General features: G+C 44.7%; 1 protein-coding gene across 2 annotated transcripts in view; it reads right to left on the bottom strand.

Moving 5' to 3' along the window:
• The window catches only part of AIRIM (AFG2 interacting ribosome maturation factor), a 79,516-nt gene that overhangs the window by 29,532 nt on the left and 37,263 nt on the right, over positions 1-12,721 (bottom strand). The window contains exon 4 of one of the 2 annotated variants that reach the window (XM_069223878.1): positions 9,403-9,518. In XM_069223878.1, coding sequence (XP_069079979.1) covers positions 9,403-9,518 — 116 coding nt within the window. The remainder of the gene's footprint in view (positions 1-9,402; positions 9,519-12,721) is intronic. The other variant, XM_069223879.1, reaches the window with a different exon arrangement.

The raw sequence follows: 12,721 nt of genomic DNA, 5'->3' as shown, positions 1-12,721 counted from the left end.
CGATATGGGACTCCCCCACGTATAAGACCACAGGAATGATGGCTTTCCCATTGATTTCTATAAGACGTACTCAGACCTCATTGTCCCCAAACTAGCAGGATTGAATGCTGCTGCTCTGGATGCTGGCACACTTCCTGGTTCCCTGAGTGAGGGACTGCTGATCTCCTTGCCTACGTCAAGCAGACACTCGCTGGACGTGCCGTCTGGCCTTGATGGGATCTGACTACAAGAGCTTCAGCAAAGTATTGGCCACACGTTTATAGACCTATATACCGCAGTTGGTGCATGAGGAGTAGAATGGGTATATACCGGGGAGCTGTATATCGCTTAATTTGCAAGGACTCCATTGGCTGCCTAAGCGGGGCCCAGCACTGTATACCCCCTCTGCTTGCCAGGTATTAGACCATGAAAAGGTGTTTGAAGGGCTGGAATGAGGATATATGTTTGATTACCTAAAGAAGATGGGGATGGGGGAGAGGCTAGTTTGTTGTATCAAGCTACTTTATACGGAGTCGACAGTCAGTCTAGATCGGCCAGTTTATATCCGCACCAATCCAACAGGGTATGAGGTAGGGCTCCCTATTTTTGCCACTGCTTTTTTCACTCACAATGGAGCCAGTGGAATGGAGTTAAGCCAGTCGGCGCAGGAGTAGGGACCGTCACTGCCAGGGCAAATGCATGCAGTTTCACTCAATGCAGATGATGTTCCAATCTACACGAGAGACATACAGAGTGCTGTGGATTCTGTGCTGGGGGCCATGGCTGCGTTCTAGGGGGTATCAGAACTGGGTGTAAATTGGACAAAGGCATGCATATTCTCCCTGCACCTAGACTGCTCCCTGGGTAACAGTGGTTGCAGACTCCTAGAGCATAAAATGGGAAGCCCGCACGTTTCGGTACTTGGACATCAATGTGTATCATTCTCTCAAGTATTGAAGGGCAACCTCCTGAGGGTGGTGGCCTCCTTGCGTCCTCTAATCACCTTCTGGTGCTGCTCATCTTGTTTATTATTTTACAAACCTGTCTGTTTTTGTCCCATGAAGGATATTCCTGCTGGACGTTATGCTAAAGGACCTGCTTTGAAACAAGCTTCAGTTGCCTACAGCCGCAGAGTGCCTTGGTGACCCGAACTTTGAACAGTACTACCTACTCACACAATTACAATGGCCAACCCATCGATTAGCGAGCTTCATCTGGCTGAGATCTTGCCCATAATGGACGGGGAAACACGTTCCAATGTGAGAAAATGGTTCCCCCTGCAATTATCGCTCCCCGCTCTTTCCAGCAGTCTACTCCATTTAGCCTAAAACTGTTACCATAGGTCATTGAGGTATGCATCGGGCACACTGCTGTATGCACGAGAGATCCTGCTGAGCACTCTCACTGTCTTTCCCACAGCAGCCGGCAGGGACGGCAGAACCGTTTGGGAACCAATGAGGATGGGCACTTTGGGCCTATTTCAGGATCACGCTTTAGTCCTGTTCGATATACTTTCAAAGCAGACTGCCCTTCTAGCAAGTCAGTTGACTAGTTGCTGCTATGGAACGTCTCTGGGGTTAAGGGCTACTTAGCTGACCGTACACTCCCTGACTCAGGCTTCGTATACGCTGGGGGAAGGGTGCCACCTGGTCACCTTGCTCGTTAGAGCCATTCCTGATCCACGGGCAGACATATTGGCAGGTCTGAAGGGTCAGTGAGAACAAGGCTTACACAGTCCATTGGCTCCTAAGGAGTGGCAATAAATGCTACAGTACCCGCATCAGGTCTCCGTTAAATGCTCACTTCCAGTGTATCCAATTCTTGCACCATGCTTATTTAACCCCAATCTATATTGCATTTATCAAACCTCTTCTCCAAAGTGCCCCAGGTGTAGACAGGCTGGTGCAGATATATTCCACGTGCTCCACAGTACACACCTTCTGGGAGATGGTCTCTGCAACACCTCATAGTATCACTGGTCGATCGGATAGATGTAGGCCAGAGCTATGCCTCCTCGGCCTCCATGGTTGTCGAAGGTGATGGGGTTGAGGGGGGCTCGCCATCGCCCTTCATTGACTTAGCGCTCATGCAAGACAAACACACAAATTACAATGCAGTGGAAGGCCACGTCACTCCCTGGACTGCCGTCAAGGCAGGCGACAGTAGTGTAATAGGCCGGAATCAACTGCATTAGGCAGAGAGGAGTTGTGTGTCCTTCATCGATGTCCCCTTGCTGCTGGCTGGGATGACTTGTTGCAAGCTTTTCCAAGCGACCCTAACTCTCACTCTGACTAAGGCTCATAGTTACCGCCATCTTGCACATCATTACATTCCCATTTAGGGAGCAAGACAGTGCTCATCCCACAAGGATGGGCGCATAATCATCCACACCCGAAGACACTGAGATGGATGCTCTGAAGATGGCCTCATGTTGTTTGTTGGTTTACTGTTTTCTCTTTTTTTTTTTTACCAATGATGCTTTACAATTGATCTAAAATCTTTTGACGCTGTATGAGTGAAATCTGCTCAACTGTACTGCTACAAGTAATGGCTTTCTTTCTTGGTTTATCACTTAGAGTGGCTATTTGTATTTGTAATGTCTTAAAATGTCAATAAAGATATGGGAGAAAAACAATCCTTAGCTGACTTCTCCTCTATGGCCATTCAAAGGAATAGGTCCAGATCAGCTAGTAAAACCACAATTTTTAGCCTATTCCTTTCTTGGTATCCTGAGACAAAGTACAAGGCAGTGTGACACCTTCTGGCAATGGTTCAGAGCAAGCCAAAATACATATCTCATGCCCCAAGTAGAAAATGAAAGTCAATCTTTGTCATTTGTGAAAAAAGTAGAGCAGCAAGATGTGTTAAATGCTCACTATTAATCTTTTATCTACTAATCTTAAAGTGTTGTAAACATACTGCCTCCCATGTACGTCCTGGACATAGGCTGGGATTGTCCTGCTGGAAAGATGAGTTTGAATGCTGCGAAATGAGGCAGGCATGCAGGAGAGGAAAATAATGAAAAGTTACCTGCAAGAGAAAATTCAAGGACAATTTACAGAGAAAGGAATTAGGAGCAAGAAAGAAGGGAGAAAGAATAAGTAACAGAAATGAAAATGGGAGAGAGGGAAATAAAAGCGAAATTGCTCATCAGCACCGGAAAAACACCATACCTATGATTTTAACAGAGAAAAAACTGATAACCTCCACTGATTTTCACAATATTTGGAAACACTGGAAAACACTGAATAAATTACTATTGAATAGACCAACAAATAGAAACTGAAAACAGGAAAGACTAAATTTGTTCTAGCACCGCCATAAATGGATTACGTGGAAGGGAGCCTGGTTACAAGGATCCATCCACCATTTCTGTTAATGCCGCTCAATCTCCATGAACAAAGGTGTTAATTATGCAGATTTGTGTGGAAGGCACTGCCTTCCTGCAGAGACTGAAGGTGCATGAGAGTGGTAGCCTGATCAGAGGACATATGCTCATGCCCAGAAAGTCTGGGCACCACATTCTCCTGGAGCAGCCAGTAGGTTAACTTGGGCTCACACAATCCTGATCTTTTTCAGAACTTGGAGAGGAGAGACCAGATTGGGAAAGTATGCAGACGTCCTGTGTTCCATTCCAGCTGGAAAACACCAACATGATGAACTTTTGACACTTCATGTTCTTGACAGTGGCGAAAAGATATAGCTAGAGTTCTACCCTGCATCAACTCAAGATGTAGCTGCCACTCCTAATTTGCCAGGCACCACCTGCTCAGTTTGTCTGCTTCAGCACCATGATAGGTGGTTTGCGATGAAGAAAATGCCCTGACGGTCTAACCACCTCACGAAGCACAGAGCCTCTTGATGCAGGGCCCAAGACTACACTCTGCTCTGCTTTTTGAAGTACCATATGGCAATGGTGTGGTCAGGGATAACATTCACCAGGCCCCACTTGATAGACAGCAGGAAGCCCTTCAGACCCAGAGGAAAGGCCCACAACTATAGTAGGTTGATGTGGAGCCGGCTTCCCATCGGAGACCAGAGTATGATTGTCTCCACCTTCCCAGATGATTTCCCAAGGCCAGCAGCACACGCCTGTCAGCTCTGGGTAGGGAAGGGAGAGGGGTCTGCCACTGGACCAATTGCATTCAAGCAGCCACTACTGCATATTTGAAATCGTCTCTTCCGAGAGCAAGATGACATTGGTCAGATTACCTTGTTCCTGGACTCACTGCAATCTCATTGCCCAGCCTGCATGAGCCACCGAGCAACGATTCAAGATGGAACTTGAAAGATTGGGATAATAGCCATAATTTCTTCGACTCACTGCAGAGGAGGCAAAGCCCTGAACTCCAAAGAGCCCAGGATTGCTCCAACGAATAAAAGCGTTTGCAAAGGGGTGGGGTTTTGGTTCATTAACTGTGAACCTCAATGATGTTAAGAGATTCCGTCTTCCGAAAGGCAGTCCATGACTGTGGCGAGCCTGCCTTTAACAGTCAGTTTTTGAGGTATAGAAATACAACTATCTCCAACTTCCAAAGATGGGGAGTGAACACCACCTTCACTTTTGTGAACATCTGAGTATCAAACTGAAAATATTCCTGGCCTAAAGAAAGGTGAGATAACATCTGGTAATTTGCAAGAGGGGTATATAAAAATACATATCTTGCAGGTCCAAGTAAACCATTAAGTCGTCCATGCCCAGAGCAGACAGAATGCAGACCAGCATGAGAATTTTAAATGTGTTCTTCCACAAGAAAGTATTCACAGGCCGAAGCTCCAGAATAAGCCTGATACCTCCTTTCTTTGGAATGAGGAAATAGTGAGGTTTACAACACCCTCCTCTTTCCGAGTCCAGAATTTTCTCAAAAGCACCCTTGAAGAGCAACAACAGCGCCTTCTGGAAGAGAACAGACAGATGGTTGTCGAAAATCTGCTCTGGTGTGGGAGGAATAGTGGACAGGGCAGAAAGAAAAGGCATGGCATAGCCATTTTGAATGATCTGCAAAACCCATCTGTCGTACTCGATAGACCACCAACCTGTGAGGAAACTTCAAATCTTGCCACTCAACGGTTGGGCATGTGCCACCAAGGGCAACCTATTGTGGTTTGGTGGACACTGTAGCAGATGATGAGGAAAGGGAGGACTGATGGACGAGTGAGGACATTGTTAAAAGGAAGCAGTCTCAGAAGTAGCTGGCTAAAGATGTACAATCTCAATAATAACATTTTTTGGTCTCAACTGAAGGTAGCTGCAATTCTAGAGCCTCAGCTGTCCTCCAAACCATGACTGCAAATAAAACACTCTTTTCCATTTGGGCCCAGTGGAAAGTCAAGCTCTTTCACATTCAAGGCGACTACCTCGCAGGCATTTTATAAGTCAGTGAAAAAAATCACTAGTGTAGCGAGGGGAGAGCAAGTCATCACCATCATCAACATCCTGGGGCGTAACTATTCTGGCACAGGATCAGAGTCAGAACTAAAAAGATAATGAATGATTTGTCTGCTGGAAAGGCAGAAATGGCAGATACACTAGATTACAGACTACTGCGTCGGAGGAGCAGGGGCCAACATCAACCTCAGGCCACAGTAGAAGTCTGTACCAGTGTCAGTAAAGGCACAGTATTAGGTTCCACTGGGAAAGATCGTGCTGGAGAAGGGCCTGCTGGTGGTAATCTGAATGGAGGCCCCTGCTGTTCAACGGTGAAGGAAGGTTCACCAGAGAAACCTGGAATTGCACCAAAAATTTGCAGCATGGCTTCTTTAAAGACCTCCATCAGCTGCAGTATTGGCCTGGGAAATTAGGGTTCGTCGGAACTAGTTCAGGAATTAATTCCATGACTGGAGACCTCGAAGGGGATCGACTGACATCATGATGCCCTTGCACTTTCTCTTTGGAGTCAAAGTGGTAGGATGCGGGGGAGGGGGAGTCCTGCTTAGCTTTCTTATGCTTGCACTTTGAATCTGACTTATTAGTGAACTTTCAGTGAAGTTGAGTGTTAGACTTTTCATCCTTGGCGTGGTGTCCCTTAACTTTTTGCCTCTGTTTCCCAGGTTGCTGATGTGTGCTGGACTCTGTTTTTGCTGTTTTTGTTACTCTGGGCACTTTACCACTGCTAACCAGTGCTAAAGCGCAAGTGCTCCTATACAAAATGTGTATGTAATTGGTTCATCCATGATTGGCATATCTGATTTACTAGTAAGTCCCTAGTGCAGTGCACTAGAGGTGCCCAGGGCCTGTAAATCAAATGCTACTGGTGGGACTGCAGCACTGGTTGTGCCACCCACATTAGTAGTTCTGTAAACTTGGCTCAGACCTGCCACTGCATGGTCTGTTTGTGTAGTTTAAACTGTAAATTCGACTTGGCAAGTGTACCCACTTGCCAGGCCTAAACCTTCCCTTTTCTTACATGTAAGACACCCCCAAGGTAGGCCCTAGTTAGTTCCAAGGGCAGGGTGCAGTGTATGGTTAAGGTAGGACATATAGTAATGTGTTTTATATTTCCTGACAGTGAAATACTGCTAAATTCATTTTTCACTGTTGCAAGGCCTGTCCCTCTCATAGGTTAACATGGGGGCTACCTTTAAATATGATTAAAGTGTAGATTCCCTTTGGGAGTGGATAGACGTGGCGTTTGGGGTCTCTGATCTCACAATTTGAAAATACATATTTTAGTATAGTTGATTTTAATATTGTGTATTTGAAAATGCCACTTTTAGAAAGTGAGCATTTTCTTGCTTAAACCATTTCTGTGACTCTGCCTGTTTGTGGATTCCCTGTCTGGGTCAGTTTGACAGTTGGGCTGGTTGCACCTCTCACTAGACAGTGAACCAAAGGGAGCTGGGGTGTAGTCTACATTTCTGATGAACCATCTCTGCTAGGAGGGAAGGGAGGAGTGGTCACTCACACCTGAAAGGGCTGTGCCTGCCCTCACACAGTGCAGTCTCCACCCCGCGGTGTGTGCCTGGGGACCGGCCTGGGCAAGGCAGGATTTCATAAACAAGAGAGACCTTCCTATGAAGTAGGCCTACTTCAAAGAGCAAAATGGGTATAAGAAAGGCACCCAAAACCACAGACTTTAAAACACTTCTGGAAACCAAGAGGAACCTCTGCCTGGAGAACAGCTGAGGAAGAAGAGCTGCCCTGCCTGTGACTGTGCTTTGAGGAGCTATCCTGCAGTTGCTGCTTCTGCCTGTGCTAGAGGACAATGACTGAACTTGTGAAGATCTCCAAGGGTTTGATTTAGAGCTTGCCTCCTGTTTTTTGAAGTCTCAGCGACAGCAAAGACTTCTCTCTGCCAGCTCCTGGAGCCTCTGGAGAGACTCCTACTCTGCCAAGTTGTGCCCATCCAGTTCGGGGGCCCTAAGAAGAGAAGCTGGCTGCCCAAGAGTGAGAAATACACGCACAGACCGCAGTGCGGGGAAAAGATCGACACGACTCTGATCTGCGGCTGAAAAATCAACATGCCGTGGGCTTTGCGGCTGAAAATCCGCGCTCGCTGACGGAGGCTGGTGAGATCGTAACCCACGCTGTGTGGTTTTTTGGACCATGCTGCTGCTGAATTTCTGACGCAAACACCGCTGGGCGTGTAAAAACGACACATAGCCTGCCTGGACCCGAGAGTGCAGTTCGAATCGATGCATCGCTCTCCTGCGGAGAGAAGAAACGACGCAAGCAGACTCGACTGAAGGAGAAACAAAGCAAGGTCTCGCTCGTGAGTGATATCAACGCATCGCAAGCCCTTTTGGACGCACACTCACTCGTGCAGTGTTATTTTTTACACACCCAAGGTACAATTTCAAGCTAACAGCTTTAGCGTTGTGTTTAAAATTACATGAAGACTCTTTTTGTTTTTTAATTGATAACTTGACTTGTGTATTGTGGATTTTTGTCGTTTTGCTCTTGTTTTGTTTAGATAAATATTTCCTATTTTTCTAAACCTGTGTTGTGTCATTTTCTAGTGTTTTCATTGAATTACTGTGTGTGTTGGTACAAATACTTTACACCTAGCACTCTGAAGTTAAGCCTACTGCTCGTGCCAAGCTACCAAGGAGGTAAGCAGGGGTTAGTTGAGGGTGATTCTCTTTTACCCTGGCTAGAGTGAGGGTCCTTGCTTGGACAGGGGGTAACCTGACTGCCAACCAAATACCCCATTTCTAACATTGAGCAGTTGAGGAATGGCCTTGAGACCAGGACCATGCCCACAAACTGGATCGGGAGCACTTCTCGCACAACTTAAGAGTCATGGCCCAAGCCCAAACTGCAAAGAGACACTTTGTGCAGGTCATTTACCAAAATCTGCTTTCTTCAGCCACAGCAAGGTCTGCAAACTGTCGTTTTAGGGGGGCATTTGTTCCCTAGCACACTGGGAACTTTGTTTCAGGATTACCAGAAAAACCGGCAAAGGTGGGAGCAGAGCTCCAGATCCGCATTGTAAGGGGTGGAAATTAAGGATCTAATGACATCGCACAGAAGTAGAGTTTATATGAAACTCCAGTTTGTCACTTCCAGGGTCATTTGAGGTTGGCACAGAGCCATACGGCACCATCTAGTGGTGCCTGGGATAACTGCTATGGAGAAAGTTTACCAAATCCAGTCTGACTTCTGGGAAGTATTCTAAGGAGAGGAATCTGCAATTAGAGGTACCCATCAGAATAAATAAATCTTTGCACAACAAAGAATCTCATTGACGATTATTTACAAAAGGCCCACGTCTGTTTGCCGATTTCTGCCATTACGCTTTCATGTTCCAAGCATTTAATAATGTAGTTTTAGTGATTTCTACGAGCAGCTCATTGGTACCAAGTGTATTACATGGAAGGACAAAAAGCCCTTCTGGCTTTTTATCCACAGGATCCAAACACTAGACCTTCAGGTCACAGCAGAGGTTAATTTCATTGAGCTATACTGTGAATTGGTACTGGTTTTCCATGAGAGTATTTGCACAACATGTGCAAATGAGCATATTGATAAAAATAATGAAAGGTTCCAGGTACTAACATACATTGCTCACTGAATGTAGTGCTGAAGGCCGTATTAGCTTCTGCAAAATTGTCATTAATCTTGTGACTCTCATTTTACTTACTTTTTTGCCTTCCTGCTGTGTTGTCTTTGTGGACTGCTATACTATTTTTAGGCTTGCTGTTTATCCTTCTAAACAAATGAAATCCTACTATCCTCTAATGCTTCAGCTTTTACGCTATTTTTTTTTTACTTTACTTTTTTATTGCAAACTCATGAAACTTGGCCTCTGTGTGGTTTTAAGAAAAGGAATTGACTTTAGTATGGGACCAAAAAAGGGTCAGGAGGATCAGTTAGGTGGTGCACAACAATAACCACATAAAATAGTAAACTCTATTGTAGAGTAAAGGAGATTGTGTCTGAGGTCACCAGAAATTAAGAAGCACATGAATACACAGAAACACCTGATACTGGATCTGGCTGTGCTTGCTCCGCAATCATCTGCCAGGACTGAAGAAGTTCTTTAATCACTGACAAGTTACCTTCTCTGACCTCAAGCAGGAGCTTTCTTCTCAGATATCTGCTCAGAAGTTAAGGATACACAAGGAAAGCAAATGGGAGAATAACATTCTCATCATCATCGTAAAACTTTATTCAGTCTTGAAAACATAATAAATAAAAGCAACAAATCTTACAATAATATACGAAAAAGTACACACAATTCATACATTTTAACATCAAATTCATTTCAACATAAAATCCCCCCTACCTCAAAATCCAAGCTCCGTAGCACCGATATCATAACAATAAACAAGACCACATTAAAATCCAGAAATAGTTAGAAAATGGCAAATATACAAATATTTCATAAACTAATACAATTTATTCTGCAACATAAACTATGTCCATTAAAACGATGTCATAAAGGGGACAAAACAGCATTAAAGTGCATAGCATGAGTTCGACTAGCCTGACACGACACATAAAAACACGATAAATAACAAACAAAAATACAAAACATCATTAAAGAGCATAGCGTGTAAAGTTAGTCTAGCCTTACAGAGCACATAAAGAGCATACCCTAAATAAGTAACATGCAATAATACAAAAAAATCCAGTGAGATGGGGTACGTCATTTGAAACCTTGTCCCCTGAGGATAGGAAGCATCTATGGTTTACTGATGGTTCATCCAAATACATGGGTACCAAAAGACATTGAAAAGCGGTGTCATATAATCCTGTCACCAAAAAGTTGTTGACCACTACATGAGAAGGGAAAAGTAGCCAATACACATAGTTGTACGCTGTGTATCAGGTTCTAAAGCAAGAGCTGCCTGGAACTTTTCATATTTACAGTGATTCCTGGTCCACTGCCAATGGGTTAGCCACCTGGCTTCCCACATGGCATGCACATAACTGGTTTATCCACTCAAAGGGGGTGTGGGACAGAGTTGTAGCAAGACATTTGGGAAATGCTAGAACAAAGTACCATTAGCGCGTACTATGTAGATGCTCATTGTCCCATTGACTCACTAGAATGCTGGTTCAATTCCCTTGCAGACGACAAAGCCAAAATCTCAGAGGCAGAAGTGGCAACACAGGATTCTGCCTTGGTGGGGATGGCTAAATGGGCGCACCAAAAATGTGGACACCTCGGAGAAAAAGCCACTTACAGGTGGGCAGAGATTAGAGGGATGCACATTCCCCTAGATTTGATAAAAACTGTGATTTTTGCAATGTCATATTTGTCAGCACACACAACAGAGATTCATCCCGCAAACAGTCAAAGGTCAATTGGGGAGAGGAAAGTTACCAGGACAGATATGGCAAATTAATTACATTGGACCACTACCGATTAGTGGTGGGCGTCAATACGCCTGCACCGTAGTGGACACTTACTCTGGGTACCTGATTGCTGTCCCTTGCAAACGTGCCACTCAGCACAACACCATCAGAACTTCGGACTTGTTAATGTTATACTATGGAGTACCACTCCAGGTCCAAAGTGACAATGGGTCACACTTCAAAGAAAAATTGGTGCAGGGCTACTGTTCTCAGTACAATATCGAGTGGATATATCATAACCCTTACTATCCAAAAGCTTCAGGACTGATTGAGAGAATGAATGGGTTACTGAAAGCTCAGTTACGAAAATGATCTGATGGGACTTTGAAAAACTGGAGAGAGCATTTAAATGAAGCCCTCCAAATTCTGGATAACAGACCATTAACAAATGCTGAAACACCTCTAATGTGAATGTTAACTCCAGCTTTGCAGATACAACCACATGTGGCCACCAATATCATCAAGTACTGGGAAATAAAACCTGGAGCTTTTGCTTCTTACAGAGCCATACCCGAATTTGCAGATCTTGACTTACATGCTTTACAAGCTTACAGACTGAAACCACGAGACATGGCACTGTGTGAGACAGGTGTTGGAATACAGAGTCCCCCGGAGCATTTCGGATTGATTGCTCCAAGATCTGGGTTGGCCCTCAAAGGTATTCAGGTTTATGGGGCAGTGATTGATGCCGACTACCAAAGAGAAATCAAAGCTATTCTGCTGAATAGCGGAGAAGCTGATTTATTCATACAGATCGGAGACAGAATTGCACAACTTGTCATAATTCCAGTGTATGGAGGATTGGTGAGGAAGGGGACTGCCCCAGCCCTTCTTACTGTACGTGGGGAGGGAGGTTTTGGTTCAACTGACAAAAACCCTGGTGCTAAAGTGTGGGTGGAATCCCCAAATGGCCCTCCAGAACCTGCAAAAATTATAGCAAAGGGCCCCAATAATGTCCTGCTGATCATGAAACCAGGAAAGGAAAAATGGGAACATATCCCAGCTGACAAATGTTATTTGCAAGAATGATCATACTTGTTTCTTTTACACATCATACTACAGCTTGCTTTTATCATGAGTGGGCCGTGTGCTCTTCTTTCGGGCGTGTGCGTGTGGGGTCGGGAGGGACCCAACACCCCCAACTTCAACCTGATTGATCGATCACATCGCGCAACACCTCTACTAAAGCTGAACGACAATATATTGATTCATTTGGTGCAGACCGTGCTAAACAGATCGGAATTCTGCATGGGCGCTACGAGAAGCACTGTGGACGTTTGTCGACCTGTTTAGCCACCATACCAACACCAATAAGCATTTTGTTAGAATTTTTCAATGCCACTAACCAGGATAAAATGTGGAAACCCATTTCGGTCCCTATGAGTATTGCAGGGACTGTCAAGAAGCGACCGATGAGAAGTGGGACAATCTCACTCAGATAATTACATACATTACTACTGGTGTTGTGTGTTACTACATGTCCTGCAATTCTTGTGATGTTGGGAAATGCATTCAATTGTGTTTAGAAAACATCAACTTCTCAAGACATGCTGTGGGAACACAAAGTTTACTGCTTTTACCGAACTGATCAACATTGCAAGAATGTGTCCAATCATATGGCTTGTCATCATGTGGTGACTGCTGCCAGTCACATTAAACATGTCAAGTTGCCAGTTGGCTGGCTGTTCTCGTGTGGGAACCTCACTTTTACCAACATTCCAGCTAACATAATAGGCAGACCGTGTACTTTTACACACCGGGGACTCATGATTTTTCCATCTAACTCTATATATACTCGTTATCCTAGAGACACTATGCAATTAAGTGAAGATTGTGATTCAGATACTCAATTATTATCCGAATATCTTAGCTTAAGTCTTTCTATTGTAGGCCTGCCTGGCTTAGCTGTATATAATACTAGACTGATCAACAAGTTAG

Source organism: Pleurodeles waltl, chromosome 3_1 (genome assembly GCF_031143425.1).
Source record: "Pleurodeles waltl isolate 20211129_DDA chromosome 3_1, aPleWal1.hap1.20221129, whole genome shotgun sequence".
Taxonomy (NCBI): Eukaryota; Metazoa; Chordata; class Amphibia; order Caudata; family Salamandridae; genus Pleurodeles; species Pleurodeles waltl.
The sequence above is the reverse complement of the archived record's forward strand: the minus strand, read 5'-3'. Positions and strand labels throughout refer to the sequence as shown.